This window comes from Elgaria multicarinata, chromosome 6 (genome assembly GCF_023053635.1).
Source record: "Elgaria multicarinata webbii isolate HBS135686 ecotype San Diego chromosome 6, rElgMul1.1.pri, whole genome shotgun sequence".
In the NCBI taxonomy this organism is placed as follows: domain Eukaryota; kingdom Metazoa; phylum Chordata; class Lepidosauria; order Squamata; family Anguidae; genus Elgaria; species Elgaria multicarinata.
The window spans coordinates 118,531,180-118,550,838 of NC_086176.1; the positions used below are offsets into that span (position 1 = coordinate 118,531,180).

General features: G+C 43.4%; 1 protein-coding gene across 2 annotated transcripts in view; it reads right to left on the reverse strand.

Moving 5' to 3' along the window:
• FAM219A (family with sequence similarity 219 member A) overlaps positions 1-19,659 on the reverse strand; it is a 67,088-nt gene that overhangs the window by 15,954 nt on the left and 31,475 nt on the right. For both annotated transcript variants that reach the window (XM_063128336.1, XM_063128335.1), the window contains exon 2: positions 11,083-11,182. In XM_063128336.1, the coding sequence (XP_062984406.1) occupies positions 11,083-11,182 (100 nt within the window). The remainder of the gene's footprint in view (positions 1-11,082; positions 11,183-19,659) is intronic.

Consider the following 19,659-nt stretch of genomic DNA (forward strand, 5'->3'; position numbering starts at 1 on the left):
AATGCAATAAATAAATAAATAAGCCCACATGTTCCCCAGGCCTGATCTATTCAATCTTTGTAAATGTTTTGAGTGCAGCCATATCGCACTGTTGGCTCATATTCAGCTTGCGATCTATAACAACTCCAAGATCCTTCTCGTTTGTAGTATTGCTGAGCCAAGTATCCCCCATCTTGTAACTGTGCATTTGGTTTCTATTTCCTAAATGTAGAACTTGGCATTTATCCTTATTAAATTTCATCCTGTTGTTTTCAGCCCAGCACTCCAGCCTATCAAGATCACTTTGAAGTTTGTTTCTGTCTTCCAGGGTATTAGCTATCTCACCCAATTTGGTGTCATCTGCAGATTTGATAATCAGAACTTGCTGTGCCATCTGCGAGGGAAAGGGGCAGTGGGTGTTGAGCTGCTCTCTTACAGGGGACTCAGCCGGATGGCAGCTATGCATCCACCACCCTTTGTGCTTTCTCCAGAGGAGACTGGTGAAGCAGACGAGGGTGGCAGAACTAGTATCCTATAATGTTACGCTCCATCCTGTTGAGGAAGCTCGTAGCCTTGGTTTTATTTTTAATTCTTCACTTTCCTTTTCATCACATATCGAGGCTGTAGCCAAGTCTTGTCGTTTTTTCTCATACAACATCACTAGAATTCGACCGTTCTTATCGGTCTCTTCCGCCAAGACCCTTGTTCATGCTTTGGTTATTTCTCACCTGGATTATTGTAATCTTTTATTGACCGGTCTTCCTCTTCTCATTTGTCTCCACTGGTCTCCATTCATCACTCGGCGGCTAGGATTATTTTCTTGGCTCGTCGTTTTGATCATGTCACCCCGCTTCTAAAATCCCTCCACTGTATTATTATTATTATTATTATTATTATTATTATTATTATTTATATAGCACCATCAATGTACATGGTGCTGTACAGAGTAAAACAGTAAAAAGCAAGACTCTGCCGCATAGGCTTACAATCTAATAAAATCATAGTAAAACAATAAGGAGGGGAAGAGAATGCAAACAGGCACAGGGTAGGGTAAGCAGGCACAGGGTAGGGTAAAACTAACAGTATAACAGTATAACTAACAGTATAACTAACAGTATAAAGTCTGCGCAACATCAAGTTTTAAAAGCTTTAGGAAAAAGAAAAGTTTTTAGTTGAGCTTTAAAAGCTGCGATTGAACTTGTAGTTCTCAAATGTTCTGGAAGAGCGTTCCAGGCGTAAGGGGCAGCAGAAGAAAATGGACGGAGCCGAGCAAGGGAAGTAGAGGCCCTTGGGCAGGCGAGAAACATGGCATCAGAGGAGCGAGGAGCACGAGCGGGGCAACAGTGTGAGATGAGAGAGGAGTCTTCCTATCTCTTATAGAATCCAATACAAGCTTCTTCTTCTTACTTTTAAAGCCCGTCATAATCTGGCTCCTCCCTCCCTTTCGTCCCTTATTCCACTCCATCGCCCTGCGCCTGCCCTCCGCTCCAACAACACCGTGTCTCTTACCTGCCCAAGAGTTTCCACATCTCTCGCTCGTCTTCGCCCGTTCTCGCTTGCTGCCCCCTATGCCTGGAATTCTCTTCCAGTGCATTTGCGGACCACGTCATCAGTTTCTGTTTTTAAATCTCACTTGAAAACATTTCTTTTCTCGAAAGCTTTTTATCTGTAGCGTGGTCATACTAGTCTATATTTAGTTTTAATGTCCCCTACCCCTACTGTTTTCCCCCCTCCCTCCCCTGTCTGTTACGGTGATTTTAGATTGTTAGCCATACGGCAGATTGTCTTGTTTTGTTTTATTCTGTACAGCGCCATGAAAATTGATGGCGCTTTATAAATAATTATTATTATTATTATTATTATTAATAATAATAATAATAATAAACTGCAAACCCGTTGGGTTCCCTTCTGCCCTCTCAAACGGTGGAAAGAGAGGGACAGAAAAGAAGCAGAGTTCGCTAACTCAGCTCCGGCTGCCCTTTCCGCACTCTTCCATGGAAGGCCATGTAAAATTACAGGGGCACCTTCAGCCAGACTGTCAGCTGGTCTGCAGCAAGAGCTGGGAGGCTGCCTAGACGAAGACTGTGCCTGGAAGCCTTCTATATCATTAAGGAACTACTCCATCACAGGTTCCCTTCACCAGTTTCGCTAACAGCAGTCACTTCTAACAGATGTTTGGAGAGAAGGGCTTTGCCTGCCTTCTTTTAAAGCAGACTACCCCAACATGGCATCCTCCAGTTGTGTTGTACTATAAATCTCATCATCCCCCACCAGCACAGCTAAGTTTAAAATTTGGTATCCAAGAGGCAAAGCTGATAGGGGACCATTTGTTCGTTTCTCAATGTATTGTTGGTTTTGATTTTGGATGTGCTGACCTTCAACTCCTTTTATTTTTACAGGTTTCTTATATTGGGTTTTAGGATGTTATGTTAGGCCACTGATGAAGACTGTACAGAGATGGAAATTTCCTTTCACAGATGGAAATTAAAAATCAGAACCACCCAGGAGAAATAGCTTCACAGTGATGGAGAATACGCCCTTGGGCATGCCTTGGACATGAGATGCAACATTCAAATGTGAAACCTCACATGCAATTTTTGAAAGGAAATGTTATAATCTGCAATACATCCAACTGCCTCCTTCCACAATTCAGGCAACCTCTCCCAGAGGACCGTGAATAAAGGATGGTGGTGGTCACCCGCTCCCACCACACAAATCATTCATTAACTGGCAGCCTGAGCCAGGTCTCCAGAGGTGAAAGACGACTGCATTAACCCAAAAGTTCATTCTTGTAGCCCAGGCTTTTGTCGGAAATGCAATCCAAGATCTAATTTTCAGCCTCATTTTCTAATGAATACCCTGCAGGAGGAAAATAAATGTCAGCTCAGGGGATTCAAAAACGTGTCCTGGGTAAAAGGGTAAGCTTGCCACAAGAATTAATCTTCTTTAGGGCAGGTGACCCTTTTAAGGTTCTGGAAGTGAAATCTAACAAGTTTATCCACCACTAGGGGGTGCAGCCTTGAGATTATGACCCAAGCCTTATGAAGCTACCCAAATACCACCTTGGAAGACAAATATTGTCTTGGTACAGAGTACAAATCAAATAACTTCCATTTCTAAGAGCAACAATGTCAAGGAGAAAACTCCATTTGATGGTAAGAACCTTTAAGATGCAATTTGAGGCATAGCAAGTAGGATGGATGGTTTCCCTCCCTTAATATTGCAAAGCTATTAAGTTATGTCTGCAATTTAGTTCGTTCACGTATAGATCAGTTTTAATGTGCAAAAGGATCTTCTCAGTTGCAGGATGGCTTGTTAAGATGTGTCACTATTAACACAGGATGAAGAGAAGATGCCTTACCCAAGGTCACCCGGCAGAAAAAGCACAGGACCCATTCAGAAGAAGCAAGGAGGTTGTGGTCACGGCTTGTAGGAGGGAGGCCAAACAGCCCATATCTATCCTCTAAGCCAGCCCCAACTGGGCACCCTCCAGAAATGTTGGACCACAACTCCCATCATCCACATACTAGCCAGCCTGGGGATGATAGGGACTGATGGCTGCTCTAAGGTGTTCCTTTGCAGGGACACACAGTGTCAGGCTCAAGCAGTATTGGGGGAGGGCTTTTGTTTATTTACTTTCTCGCCTAGCCCTCCCACCCTTGACAGGGGGCACTTTTAGGGGCCGTAGGGGAGAAAATTAAGCAGTGCTGCTCTCTAAAGTACATTCTCTGGCCTAAAGGAACAAAAGGGGTTAAAAGAGAAAGAGGGTTCCAAGGGAAGAGATCAGAGGACAAAGAGCAGCAGCTTTAGAGACAGGAACTACAAGCAGATGCCTCATAGCATCCTTGAAGAAAAAGAATCCAACCACAAAGCTTGATCCCAAAAATAGCTGACCAACGGCAATCGCCCTATCACAGAAGATGCTAGAAACTTCTGAGTATTGAAGAAATCCACAATGCACACACAACAACGACACTGATTTGTTGTTGTTGTTTTCCAAGAAGCTCTTAAGAACACAGGAAGCTGCCTTATTGTACCGAGTCGAACCACTGGTCCATCTATTTAGTATTTACTAGCTCAGTATTCTCTACTCTGCACTGCCTGGCAGTGGCTCACCAAGCTTTTAGGCAGGAGTCTTTCTCTGACCTACCTGGAGATGCCAGGAACTGAACCTGGGATCTTCTGCATGGAATGCAGGTACGCTACCACTGAGCTTCAGAGAACAATCGTTCTTGTCTATCAGACCTAAGGTTTATCTAGCTAATAACCCCATCTCCCACAGGGGCCAGACACACGGCCCTTGGAACTTCACGTGCAGAGCAGGATGAAAAAAAACCTGACTTATGGGTTGGATCCAGAAATGGATCATACTTAGAACAGACCCATTAAAATCAGTGAGACTTAAGCTAGTTCGGGGACAGAATTCACAGCAAGGCTGCTCTTGCATATAGTCGAGATTCCATTATAGCGTCCTCAATTGTTGTAGTTAATTTGTTTAGCATAGTGTTCCACAACCAGGTGCCCTCTGGATGTTTTGGACTTCAGCTCCCATCAGGAACAGCCAGCATGGCCAATGTTCAGGAATGCTGGTAATTGTAGTCCAACACATCCAGAGGGTACCAGGTTGAAGAAGGCTGATTTAGCATAACAGTCAGCGACCTATTTATTTATTTATTTTATTTATTTATTACATTTTTATACCTCCCAATAGCCGAAGCTCTGGGCGGTTCACAAAAATTAAAACCATAATAAAACAACCAACAGGTTAAAATCACAAATACAAAATACAGTATAAAAAGCACAACCAGGATAAAAACCACTCAGCAAAATTGATATAAAATTAAAATACAAAGTTAAAACAGCAAAATTCAAATTCAAGTTAAAATTAAGTGTTAAAATACTGAGAGAATAAAAAGGTCTTCAGCTGGCGACGAAAGGAGTACAGTGTAGGCGTCAGGCGGACCTCTCTGGGGAGCTCATTCCACAACTGGGGTGCCACAGCGGAGGAAGCCCTCCTCCTAGTAGCCACCTGCCTCACTTCCTTTGGCAGGGGCTCACAGAGAAGGGCCCCTGTAGATGATCTTAAGGTCTGGGCAGGTACATATGGGAGGAGGCGTTCCTTCAAATAACCTGGCCCCAAACCGTTTAGGGCTTTAAATGTCAATACCAGCACTTTGAATCGGGCCCGGACCTGGACTGGCAGCCAATGAAGTTGTAAAAGGACTGGCGTGATGTGGTCTCGCCGGCCAGTCCCTGTTAGTACACGGGCTGCTCTGTTTTGCACCAGCTGAAGCTGCCGGACCGTTTTCAAAGGCAGCCCCACGTATAACGCATTGCAGTAATCCAAGCGAGAGGTTATCAGAGCATGGATAACTGTAGCTAGGCTATCTCTGTCCAGATAAGGGCATAGTTGGTATATCAGCTGATAAAAGGTGCTCTTTGCCACTGAGTTCATCTGTGCCTCAAGTGACAGTTCTGGATCCAAGAGCACCCCCAAACTATGGACCTAATCCTTTAGGGAGAGTGCAACCCCGTCCAGGACAGGGCAAACATTACCTCGCCGGACAGATGAACCACCCGCTAACAGTACCTCTGTCTAGCCTAATACTCAAGGAATAATGAGTGAAGAGAAGCGGGGGCTCCTCCCTCATCAGGGATCCATCAACCAAAGTTTGAGACCATCAAGACATGACCACGAGGCTATTATCTCTAATGCTGGAACTGTGTCACATCCTGAATGGGCAGTGATCAGTGTTTCCCTCCCTTATTTCCTCTTCCAGTCAGCAGAGCAATTTAGAACCCCTGATGGATCAATAACATCCAACAGACAAGGCAGCAGTACCACATGGCATGTGCAAGGCAGCCTGCGCTGTCTCCCAAACGCATCACTTCTTTGACACTATGAAGACAGCCTTTAAAAAGAGCAAAGACAATTCATTAACCTGAGGTCACGAAAGCCTGGAATACCACCAACACTGAACAGGGGGAATTTTGCACGAAAGCGGCTCTGAACTAGGCAACTCAGTGCAGAGCTTCTTGCTTCAGCTGTGTGCAGTTTGGTTTTCATTTAGAAATGTACACATTTCTAGTCCTTATGGCTTTACATTTTTAACAAATGAAAATAGCAGCTGCTGAAGTGTGGGAATAAAAAACACCTTCTAGAACTCAGGGGTTCAGTAATCGTATTTCCAAGCAAAGAACTGACATACATTTCCCCATAAATTTAGTTGCAGTTCTCCAGGTCATGATTTCTGATGTGATGCTGGTGCTGAGAAGAGGTGCCTTATCCTACATTATGCCGTGCCCCTCCACTGGGATCACTGGGAGGGGACAAGGCTAAAGCCCCTCCCACCCTCCAGTGATCACAGTTTTCCTGCTGTTTTGAGTAGAGAGGAAGCAGTGATCCCTGACACTGCAGACCTGTTCTCTGCCCGCCAGCTGATGGATAATCAGCTGGGAATTGGGGGGAAATGGGCAGGGTATGCCTGGGCTCCGAAAGGCTGCACAGAGAGCAGCCAAGGGCAGCATGCAGACTGTAGGTTGCCTATCTGTGACACAGCCCTCGAAAAATGTAAAACAGACAAGCACTATTAATACCAGTTGCACCAGCTGCCAGTGCCTTTCCGGGCCCAATGTAAAGCGCTGTTTTTAAATCCTAAAGCTTTAAAATCAGTTGGGCCCAAACTACTTGAAGAACCACCTTCTTTCGTATCAGCTTGTCCGCACTGTGATGTCATCAAAATTGGCCCTTCTCATTTGCCTGCCACGGTTCATCAGGCCTCTTCTTTGCAGTTCGTCAGGAAAGCTCTGAAGAATCACCTGTTTTTGCTGACCTTCCCACAATGTCTGGGCTGCTGGTTTTATCTGTTTTTTTAAAATCATTTTAGTGTCAATCTCTGTTCTTATACATTTTTTATTGAGTATGTTTTTAATTTGTATCCATTTTGCACAGTTTTTACCTTGTACGCCACCTTGAAAAGGTTCTACCTTTAAAGTTGGCCTAAAAACAATTCTAACTAAATAATAAAAATCCATAGCCAAGGAAAAATATTTCTGCCTAGAGCTTGTAGTCTGCTTCAGTGTTACAGCATGAACGTATGTCAGGTTTGTAGCTACTCAACACTGGGGAATCTGTAGTTACTCTGGTTTACTCAAGAGATAGGTACAACAAAGAAAACTCATAGTGCTGTACAATTCAAACCCAGGGGGTGGGGTCAGGTGGCATTTCTTAACCACCCACTAAAACCAGGATCTCCTTACAGTGAAAGTAAGAGGACAAGCGAAAAGTTCAGCGAAAATCACACTGCAAAGAGAGGGAGGAGAAAAACTTAAGAGCCATGACAGCAAGTGATTAAAGACACTGAGCAGGGAATTAAGAGCGGCCTTAAACAAGTCACAGTATTTATTCATTTATTTATTACATTTTTATACCGCCCAATAGCCGAAGCTCTCTAAGGATAACACCTATCTACCTCTCCAGGGTTGTCCTACTAATTACTGAAGCAATGTACATGGAGCACTTTGAACACATGGAAGTATTATACAAGTGCTAAGTATTATAAAGCAATGCGAGTTTGTGGTATATGTGAAAGTTCTTACCTGCTTCCACTTTCCTTCTGGGACAAGAACTATCACTCTTTTAGCGTGACATATAATATATGTGTTTTACTTTGTTATGTCATCTGATTTGTTCATCAGATAATATTGAGTAGAAGGGAATATGTCAGTGGATTCATTAGAAACCAGAAGTTCCACACAGATGGCATAAACTTCATTATAACAGTTTGTGCGCTTTGGGGAATTTTGCTCACCCCCCCAAAAGTCTGCTGCTTCACAAAGGAGACTTTCAGACATGCTGTTAGTATGGACATATTTTGATATCTTTTGTCTCCTCCTGGCTCTGACTTGTTTCCGCTGCTAGGCAGTATTAATTTCATGCCTTGCATCTGTTGAGAGGAGCCCTTATGCCCTTTACCATCAAAGGCGATATAATTCACCATAGCACGAAAGCAATTTCCCAAACAGAAGGTTGTCTAGCCTTCAAAGCGACCTGTCATCCAAAACAAGCCATATAGGGGGATACAGAAAAAAGCACAAGAACCAAAGCAAACGGTGGGAAATTATCATGAAGCCCTAATGCTAAATACTAAAATATTCAAAGTATTTATAAGCTGCCTTTAGGGCTGAGCTGTCATAAAGCAACGTACAAAGAGGAATGCAGTAAGATCAGCTAGGTGTACAGTTTTTAAGAGGAGACGTTTTGCGAATCACACAAGTCATTCACAAAAGGCTGCAGTAAAGAGATTGTCTAGGCCTTCGCAAAGCCTAATTTGCCAATGACAACTACAATAATTTGGTAAGAAGTCACTGTTAACTTTCCCAGGCAACATGTTCGGGTCAATGCAAAGCCGTACAGCCACTTCTAAAAAAGCCCTCCCTGGACCACCTGGACTTTAATAATTACAGATAGGTATCAAACCTTCCGTTTTTGGGCAAGGTGATTGAGAGGGCTGTTGCCTTCCAGCTCCAAGCAGTCTTGGATGATACAGATTTTCTAGACCCATTTCAAAATGGCTTCAGAGCGGGCTACAGAGTTGAGATCGCTATGGTCGCCTTAGTGGATGATATCCGCCTGAGTATTGACAGGGGAGTGTGTCCCTGCTGGTACTTTTAGACCGCTCAGAGGCTTTCGATACCATCGACCATGGTATCCTTCTGGAACACCTGAGAGGACCGGGAATCAGGGGCACTGCGCTCCAGTGGTTCCGGTCCTACCTCCCGGCTAGGTTGCAGATGGTGATGCTGGGGGATAGTTGCTCTTCAAAAAAAGGAGCTGTTGTATGGCATACCACAAAGTGCCATCCTATCCCCAATGCTGTTTAACATCTACATGAAACCGCTGGGAGAGATCATCCGGAGGCATGGGGTGGGGTGCTATCAGTATGCTGATGACACCCAAATATATTTCTCTATGCCTTTGACAACAGCGTCAGCTAAGGATAGTGTGTCTCCTCTGAATGAATGCTTGGAGGCGGTAATGGGCTGGATGAGGAAAAACAAACTGAAGCTGAATCCAGACAATATGGAGGTGCTTACTGTCAAGGCCCCTAACCTGGGTTTGGAGGTGTGTCAACCAATTCTGGATGTAGTTACACTTCCCCTGAAAGACTGCGTTCACAGCTTGGGGGTGCTCTTGGATCCGTTGCTCCAAATGACAGCCCAGATAGATGCGACGGCCATGAGTGCCTACTATCAACTTTGGCTGTTACGCCAGCTGGGCCTTTTCCTAGAGTTGGAAGTCCTAAAGTCGGTAGTGCACGCGCTGGTAGCCTCGAGGCTAGACTTCTGCAATGCACTGTATATAGGGATACCGTTGTACCTAGTTCAGAAAGGTCAACTAGTTCAAAATATGGCAACCTAGGGGTGACCATATTACACCAATATTACACCAATATTAAGATCACTCCACTGGCTGCCTATTAAGTTTTCAGGTGAAGTATAAAGTGTTGGTTATTACCTTTAAAGCCCTACATGTTTTGGGTCCGGGCTACCTGCGGGATTGCCTTCTCCTGTACAATTCGCCCCGCAAACTCAGGTGTTCTGGGGAGAACTTACTCCAGTCAGCCCAAACTAGGCTGACAACTGTTACCCAGAGGACCTTCTCTTCTGTTGCCCCCAGACTGTGGAATGGCCTGCCAGAGGAGATTTGTCAACTTAACACTCTTTCCGAGTTTAAGACTGGTCTGTTCTTGCAAGCCTACCCAGATGAATTTTAAATCTAAGGATTTTAAGATGTTCTGATTGTTATTTAATATTGTATCGGGTTTATATGCTCTTTTAATCAGTTTTATGCATTTGATTTATATTGTATTGTTGTATTTAATGTTGTTCCCCACCACGATCGAAAGGGAGAGGCGGGTAAGAATATTATTATTATTATTATCCTGCAATATGCTTTGTTACACCACAATTTCTTGACTGGCCTCCAGGGGGTCCCTGGTAAACAGTCACTCAACTTGCCTCTTTTTGGCTATTTTAGTTATCTGGGGTACAATAGCCAAAGTGAAGCAGTTTGTAAAGTCCCTCTGATTTCCATTAGAGAGCTAAGAAGGCTTTACCTAGAGATGGAAAACTTCCAGAAACTTTGAGAGGAAAAACCAGTTTTTTTCTTCTGGGTGTGTGTGTGCGATTTTGGGGACACATACAGTAATTTTGTAAAAATGGAAAAATAAGCAATACTTATTTCTTTTACCATCTTAGTGATATAGGGTGGGATACAGATGTTTAATAAATAAAAATAAAGTCACTTTGTTACTTTAAGATAGACTGCTCCAACCTGCTACCCTCCAGATATTTTGGATTTTGGCTCCCGTCAGCCTCAGGCAGCATGGTCAAGCTCAGGAATGCTGGACACTGTAGTCCAAAACATTCAGAGGGCACCGGGTTGAGGAGGGCTGCTTTAGCAACAAACATTTTATGTATAAATTAGTTTGCACATAAAGTTATCATTATATTTTAAAACTTCTAAAAGTAAACTCAATTAGTTCATTTAGAATTATTCTCTGAAAAGATTAGAACTATAAGATCAGACTCTATAAAACAAAACCCAAACTGTCAAGAATGCACAATGGTGACTCTACTCGCATGTTGGATAACTGAGCATAAATGTCTATCAGTAAAATACACTTTAGATCAATAATTTTAATAAGGAATGAAAGAAATAATTATGCTGGGAATCTTACAGAGAGGATAAAAAAATCTTTTCCCCCGTGGCTTCATTATTTCCAGACATTTTTACATCTATAGACTTTCTATAGAAGTTTTCTTCTTACAGTTTTTCGAAGTAATTTTTGGGGGAGTAAAAGCTGAGGAACAATATATACATAATTTGCCTTAAATTCTAAAAGAAAGTATTTCATAATCCAAAGCTGTTCAGTTTTTCCAATTTTTTTTTTGGGGGGGGGGGAAATAAAAAACAGTCCTTGGAAAACAAAGCAAAAAAGAATCTGAATTTTTTTCAGTCCCCCACCCCCCCGGCCATATGAACTCTTTACCATAAGGCCAAACCACAGAGCCCCTCCAGTCCTTCTGTATAAAACCTACCTAGTTTCACTTGTAGCGGGGATGGTTTGTAATTCATAGCTACAGACTCTCCCTCTCTTGTGTCACAGTCTCTGTCGGAGATAGAGGCTGCCGTTGGATCCTGTCGAAAGAAAAATAAAACCATCAGGCATGTTCGAACAAGGACATTTGTCACGTCATTTAACATTTCCCCACCCTCTAAATCAGAGCTGGGACAGTTCATTGGCCTCAGTATTTGGTGGGGCAGTAAAGGCATGCTTGATTTATATTCCAGAGGTTGGAGTCTACAAATCTTTAACTATACATTGAGTTAAGGTTGCTGTCTCTTAAATGTTTGGGCCTTTAGACTTCTATGACGGAACACCCAGGCAACTTCAAACAGAAGACTGGAGGTTTTGCTTCTCTAGGTCACCAGGTCAAATATAGCCCATGCTGGCCAAGTCCCAAACCCATTACGCTGGTAAATAGCTTGTACAAAATACTCCGGTTGATTCACTTTAGTTTAGAAGACAACATCAACACTTCATGCAGAGTTCACTCCAATAGATTGACATTACTGTTATGCCAGGAAGGTGATGACTTAGTGAGCAACCTATTATGGATAACCAATACTGGCCACACTCCATCAGGAACCTCTCCAGTACAAAACTTACTGAAATGAATGGGAGAGCACTGAATCTTATGAATGGCCAAGGCAGAATTTTTAATTTCTATGCGTATGTTTAAGGCTTGCTCAGGTGCTTTATTTCAGCTCTAAAATTCTCTTTAAGGAAGAAGACGGCGGGTTCATTCCCCAGGCCAACTGAACAAAATCCTGGAGGTAGCAAATCGTAGGCTGTACTATTCCACAAAATCCCTAAAACGTGCTGCCAATTCATACAATCCCAATGCTAATTAAATATTTAAAAACCATTCAGTGTGAACTTCAAAATTGTGGAAAAGCTTAATTGTCTAAAAAACGCTCTGAAGTGTCCACTGCCCTTGAAAGCTGCTGTCACAGTAGACCTGTCATTCGCTAAGGAGCTTCTGCACTTTGTCTTTTCTTGCTACCAACCAACATTGCTACTCTTCTGGAAATTAATCTGAGGCACAAAATAAGAGCAGGCTAATGCACACATGCATTCACTTCCACCCCAAATATTAGAAACTGAATGGACTACCTCGTGAGCAAATGGATGATTTATAGATTGACAACAATCCTTGAATTTGTAAACTTCTTCAATGTGGAAGAATACTAGATTATGCCATTTTACGTAAGGGTAGCAATTACATTTCTGGAAAATTTTGGAGCCTTTGAAAACCACCATTCCTCCCCTGGCCCCGCATTTCTCCCTGGAAATAACAGAAATTTGGGGGGGGGGGGGAGAGAGAATTGAACTATATGCAGTACTTATTTTCTTATTTAACATAAACTTATTCTACTGCTTTAACAAAAACATTAAATGTATTGTCTATAACTTGCCATATAAAACTGCATTATTTGGCATATTAATAAAATTTCAGAGCGATTTTATATTGCAGTTAATTTTTTTTAATATTGCAATTAAATTGCTTTTTAGGGTAAAAACAACGAACACCCTCCCAAGATGATGGCATGGTTACTCAAATCCCCTTTGTTTAGTAGAGCTTGCTCCCAAGTAAGTGCACCTAAGGGCATGTCTAGACCAGGGGATGGAGGGGGGAGCATCTCATGGTATTCCGATTGCGAGATCCTCCCCTTTGTCCAAATGCATGCACAACATCCCAGGAGGAAGGAGGGATGTCGCGCCCGTCATTTTCCCCCCCAGTGCCCCATGCCTGGTTCCCACCTCCTCGCGTTTACTCATGAGGAAGCGGGACGGTGTCCACACCTCCCGCGGTCTCAAGATGATCCAGAGACCATGGGAAGAATTGGGCTAAAAGACATCCCATTTATCCCGGGGAAATGGAAGGACCATCCCTCCTGCCCCCGGGATCCCCTGTGCGTCATGTGGATGCACAGGGTGATCCTGGGACGATCCCCGGGATAAGGTCTAGTGTAGACATGCCCTAAGACTGCAACCTCAAAAGCACAGCTGACCAACTTGCAGGTCACCCCCTGCTGCTGCCCCGCGGCCTTTGAGACTGCAGCTCTATGTGCACTTACTTGGGAGAGCAGCAGAAATCGTTTGCGGGGCATTGAATGTGTTGGCGCTGCACTGTATAAAGCACATGTGCATGCGCCAGGTTGAGCATGACTGTCGTTTCAGGGTCTGGGAGAGGAAAGCAACCACTCTTCTGTTGATTTATTTATTTTTAACATTTATATATCGCTGAATATAATAGAATCTCTCAGCAGTTCACAACATTAAAATACAGTTTTAAAAACAAAACATAAAAACACTTCCAACTACACTAAAGTAGCAGTTAGGCAAGAGTTCAACCTTGTGCAAGCTAAGCCTTCCTTTGGCCTGGACCCCAGTACGCCATCAGGAGAGCTGAATGGCACAAGTACTATGGATGAGTACAAAGCTTGCAATCCAGGGGCTGATAGTATTGAGCTAACATACTTCTCATACAACTCTCACCCAAGGCTTGATCTAATACTGAAGACTGAGACCTTGTTCACACATATTGGCAATCCACAGTATGGGATGTTGCTTTACTCAAGAGTTTATCCAGGATTTGTCTGTCAGACGACTGTGCAAAGCACAGGTTGTTTTTTGAATTCCTGGGTTAATTCCTTCCTCCTTCGCCCACTCCCTCCCTGTACTCCAAATGCCTTTGCAGCACTCTAGTGCTGGCATGTAGAATGGCTGGTTTTGGGTGTGTTTTTTAAACCACTCTTATCCATCATCTCTGTAGCCTGGCAAAACAACCCATGGTTCTGAGTTACACAACAACAGCAACCTATAGTTAAAACCAACCCATAGTTCATAACCCAACAGGAAATCATGGGTTGTTGATGGTGAAACAACCCCATCCTCATTGTTGATGGTGAACTTCCCCAAAGTTAACCCATAGTTCTGGGTTCACATATAACAAGAATCCAGGATTCAACAACCCATACTCAGGGTTGTCATTACATGCAAATGAGGTCTGTACTGGTGCCTAATTCGTAGTAGCTAGTGCCACTCTACCACCAGGGGAGTAGAGATTCATGGGTATCACAAATTAGAGCAATCATAGGAATCCTCCCACCTCTAATACCAGATGGGAGGATTCCTAACTTCACTTTTCCCTTATTTATTTACAATATGTATATACTACTCAATTATCTAACACAGATTCCAGAGCAGTGAATACTGGTATAAACAAAAAAGAAAGATTAAAAAAGCAAATTAAAAATTTTCTAATTAAAAACAAAGGAACCAGAAAACAGTGGCCGGTCAGTTGAGGAAGGCTTCTCGAAACAGAGTTGTTTTCAGGAGGAGCCAGAAACAGCCTGGTGTTGGTGCCTGCCTGACCTCCAGGGGCAGAGAGTTCCACAGAGAAGGGAAATACATTTTACAAGTCTGCGTTTTATCCCAGAGGTGTTTTACCAAGATTTATTTTTATGTATTTATTTACAATATTTATATACTGCTCCCCATTCAAAATTTCGGAACGGTGGACAAAATGGAATGGGATAAAAGCAGTGCAAAATAAACCACGGCTGGTCGTTAAGGGAAGGCTTCCTGGAACAACCTTTTCAGGAATACAAAGTTGGCGCCTGCCTGACGTCCAGAGGCAGGGAATTCCATAGGAGGGGGGCCACCACACTGAAGGCTCTTCCCCTGGTGGACTCCAATCAGACAATAGGTCTATGTGGAACCACCAGGAGCATGACCTCAGTGACCGGGCAGGTGCTCTCTCAGGTATCCTGATACCACATTGTTTAGGGCTTTATACACTAGTACAAGAACCTTAAACCTGGCCTGGTAGTTAATAGGCAGCCAGTGCAGTTCCCTCAACAAAGGAATCACATGATGGAAAGAGACAGCTCCTGACAACAGCCAAGCTGCAGCATTCTTGACTAGCTCCAGCTTCCAGAGTAGCTCTAAGGACAGCCCCACAAAGATGGGTTCATTGGTTGGATAGATTTTAGGAAAAGCCTGGGGAAGCAGTCTTAGGAAACAAAGATTGGCTTAAGGAAAATAGGACAGAAATACCATGGTAACTCAGGTTATGACATGGGAGGTCTGCAATTAGGATTCCAGCAGCTGGGGGGGGGGGGGGACAAAAAACACGCAGCACCTGCCAGGAAGGGGAGAGCTGAATTGGACTGGGACTTTGACAATGGTGCATGTGTGTGTGCCTTCAAGCTTGAGCTTTGAACTTTTTTGAACTTTCAAAAGTTTCTGCACGCCAGCACTGCTCAAGCTTCAGTTTAAAACAAAAATGAGCAAAACTGGCCCAGTAGATCTCAAGTAGTAAGCTTTACACTTCTGCAGCCTTCTAGAAGATGAGTTGTCTTTTGACCCAAACAGCCCCTTCCCAAGGGGACTACAATAATGGCACTCCCACCAGTCAAGTTATGCCCTTATGCAGAGATAGCAAATGCAAGATGATGAATTAGTGTGTAGTTCTATGTAGCCATGTTAGACCGCTACCCAAAAATAAAAATAAAAAATCAGGGTCATAATAGGCTAATCAATTTATTAGTATTGAGTAAAATGTCATTAAGTAGTGAGCAAGCTTTCAAATTCTCCAGAGCTCTGGGTATTAAGAAATAGAAAGCTCAAAGTCTGCAATTTAAAACTCTTGATGGTGTGTAGGAGGTGTTATGCAGATTTAGTTACATTAGATTGTGCTAGGTGCAAAACAGAATTTTGACTGCACTAGGAGAACTGAGACAAAGCAGCAATATTGTCTGTTTCCCCCACACAAGCTCACAGCCACTGGGATCTATCTCCAGCACTGATCGGAACACACCGTCCCTTCTGAGATAGAGAGAAGTTAGAGAAATGTGGAAGTCTTTGTATTTGCAAATCTGGAGAATGATTTTAGATGTTGCAATAGGTAAAGTTCAGGAGAAGTGAAACTGGATATTGTAACCCCTCATAGCTCAGTTCCATCTTCAGGTGGTATTTCTTTATTTCTAGATTATGTTTCAATACTGCCCAATAGCTGAAGCTCTCTGAGCAGTTCACAAAAATTCGAACCACAAGTATAGTATAATAAAATAAAAGCTTAAAATTAAGTGTACAACCAGAATAAAACATAGCAACATCACAGAGATTTAAAATATAGTAACAAATTTAATTCAGCAGAGCTGTTGTTGGAGTCAGCTGGGGCGGTAAAGGTGCTCAACCAGTGCCTGGAAGCTGTAATAGGCTGAATGAGGGCCATAAACTGAAGCTGAATTGTGATCGACGGAAGCACCTGAGTCTGGGAATTGGGGAAGCTGTCTATCGTACTCCTAGACCCGTCCTTGTCACTGGAGGCCCAGGTGGACTCCATGGCTGGGAGTACTTGGGGCCAGCTTTGGCTGATCCACCAGCTATGGCCATTCCTAGACAGGGACAAGTTAGCCACAGTAGTGCATGCGCTGGTAACTTCCCAATTAGACTACTGCAATGCACTCTACGTGGAACGTGTGGTCTACTCTCGCTGTCTTGACTTTCTCTCTAGTAACTCTGCTCTGGATCCCTTTCAATCTGGATTCCGTCCTTTGCATTCCACTGAAACAGCCCTTACCAAGATCACCAATGATCTTCTCACTGCCAAGTCTAAGGGCCATTATTCCGTCCTTATTCTCCTTGATCTAACTGCAGCCTTTGACACGGTTGATCACGATCTTCTCTTAGATTCCCTCCATGACCTTGGACTCTGTGGCTCTGTCTATAACTGGTTCGCCTCCTATCTAGAGGGTCGCTCTTTCAGCGTGTCGGCTAACGGCAGCTCGTCCTCCTCCTTTCCCCTTTCAGTAGGGGTTCCGCAAGGCTCGGTGCTTGGCCCGCTGCTGTTTTCTCTATACATGCTGCCCTTGGGTAAACTTATTCAATCTCATGGCCTCCAATATCACCTGTATGCCGATGACACACAACTATACCTCTCATCTCCGGAACTTTCTCCTGATGTCCACGATCGTATCTCAGCATGTCTTTCAGATATCTCAGCCTGGCTGCTTCATCGCCGTTTGAAACTCAATATGGCAAAAACTGAACTGCTTGTTTTTCCTCCTAAACCTTCTCCTCACCTCTCATTCTCTCTTACTGTCAACGATGTCACCCTTACTCCGGTCAAGGAAACTCGTAGCCTTGGCTTTATATTTGATTCCTCGCTCTCCTTTATTCCTCATATCGAGGCAGTAGCTAAATCTTGTCGTTTCTTCCTGTATAATATTGCCAGGATTCGACCATTTTTGTCTGTCTCTTCTGCCAAGACTCTCATTCACGCACTGGTTATCTCTCGGTTGGACTACTGCAACCTCCTCCTCTCTGGCCTCCCCTCATCTCACATCAGTCCGCTGGTCTCTGTCCACCACTCTGCCGCTAAGATCATCTTCCTGGCCCGCCGCTCTGACCATGTCACTCCGCTTCTGAAATCTCTTCATTGGCTCCCAATTCATTCCAGAATCCAATATAAACTTCTCCTGTTGACCTTCAAAGCTTTTCACGGTCTAGCTCCTGCCTATCTCTCCTCTCTCATCTCACACTATTGCCCCGCTCGTGCTCTTCGCTCCTCTGATGCCATGCTTCTTGCCTGCCCAAGGGTCTCTACTTCCCTTGCTCGGCTTCGTCCATTTTCCTCTGCTGCCCCTCATGCCTGGAATGCTCTTCCAGAACACCTGAGAACTACCAACTCAATCACAGCTTTTAAAACACAGCTAAAAACTTTTCTTTTCCCTATAGCTTTTAAACTTTGAGTTTGTTCTGACTCTATACTGTTAGCTTCACCCTTCCCGGTGCCTGTTTACACTTCCCTGTGCCTGTTTGCATTCTCCTTCCCTTCTTATTGTTTACTACAACTTTATTAGATTGTAAGCCTATGCGGCAGGGTCTTGCTATTTACTGTGTTGTCTGTACAGCACCATGTACATCGATGGTGCTATATAAATAAATAATAATAATAATAATAATGATGATTCAGAAGTTGCAGCTAGTGCAAAATGCGGCAGCTAGACTGCTGTACAGAACATCACGTAAAGACCATATTATACCAGTCATAAAGGAATTGCTCTGGCTGCCTATACACTTCTGGTTGCAGTTCAAGGTATTGGCGATGACATTTAACGCCCTAAATGGCTCGGGACCTCGATATTTTAGAGAGCATCTCTCCCTATATATACACCTGCCCGAGATTTGCGATTTCTTAGAGGAGCCCTCCTCTGCATCCCACCAGTGCGGGACATACATTATGGTGGGATATGGCAGATTTTAGTACGAGTCGGATGTAAATGCAGTTAAAATCAATGGGATTTACTCTTGAGTAAGGGAACCAGCAGACCTGTAGTTTATGAACTTGGAGATGCACAGCTTCGCATGATCAAAGGAAAGGAAAAGCGATCCTTCGCACTGGTGGACTATGAGGAAAAGAAAATCGACGGGGTCTCACTTCCCCTGTCCTTCTCCCAGCAGAGGTCATCCCACAAGGCAACTAAGGCAGTTTCCATTCCAACACCAGACCCAAATGGATCTAGATAATCCTGCTGTTGTCCTGCAACCACCTGCTCAAGCACCTTGCCCAGGACGGCCATCTTCCTCTGCTTCTAGGATCTCTGCTGAGTTCTGAAAAGCGCTGCAAGCTTGCTCAGTACTTTGTGATTTTAGTTTGGCATAAGAAGTGTAACAGCCTACTGTGGCTTTTGAATTACAGCAGTTCTTCAAAATCCAGCAGCATGACCACATGAGTCCCCCAATAAGTCACTTGGGATAGAGCTAGGTGGAATTCATTATTAACAGCTCTTGACATTTATAATTGGAAAACGATGTTTAAGAACTGAGACACAGGCCCTAGACATCCAAGCCCGCCAGCAACTTGGGAACTGTACTGCTAAAGGTTCTGCTCTAGGCAGTAATTCTTCCCTCTTTCAAGTTTTAAGTACAGCAAACATTTTAAGTTTATACACTCCCAGAACAGTTTCCATTTGGATATTATCACTGTTATCACTGTTACACCTATTAGGCTGCTAACCCTGCAACTAAAGGCAAGTGCAAAATAGTGGCTACAGCTGCGTAACTTAAGTGGAAGTTTGGTCATTGATAGATACTGTTGTTTTTATATTTTTGATGGTTTAAAATTTTGCATGCTTTTTAATGTTCACTGTTTTTAACTTTTGTAAACCGCCCAGAGAGCTTTGGCTATGGGGTGGTATATAAATTTAATAAATAAAATAAAATGGGTAGTAGAATGACTCTCTATTTTTAACTACAACCTGAGTAAAATGTAAAAATAGCAGAAAGTGAACACAGAATATCACATCCCGTCCAAACTTTCCCCCCATTATAGCCCACAGTTTGAAACATATGGAGGAGGATATTTTTATTACGACATTTTATGTAATAGCTCTAATTTGCTATAGCAAATAAAGCAGGAAGAAACACAGGAATTGTCTCAACGTTTCTGAAATATGAGCACCCTAAATGATGACGGACTGCAACCTTAAAGTCCCATACTCGGGAGTTTACTAGGGAGTAAACATGCATAGGACTGCAG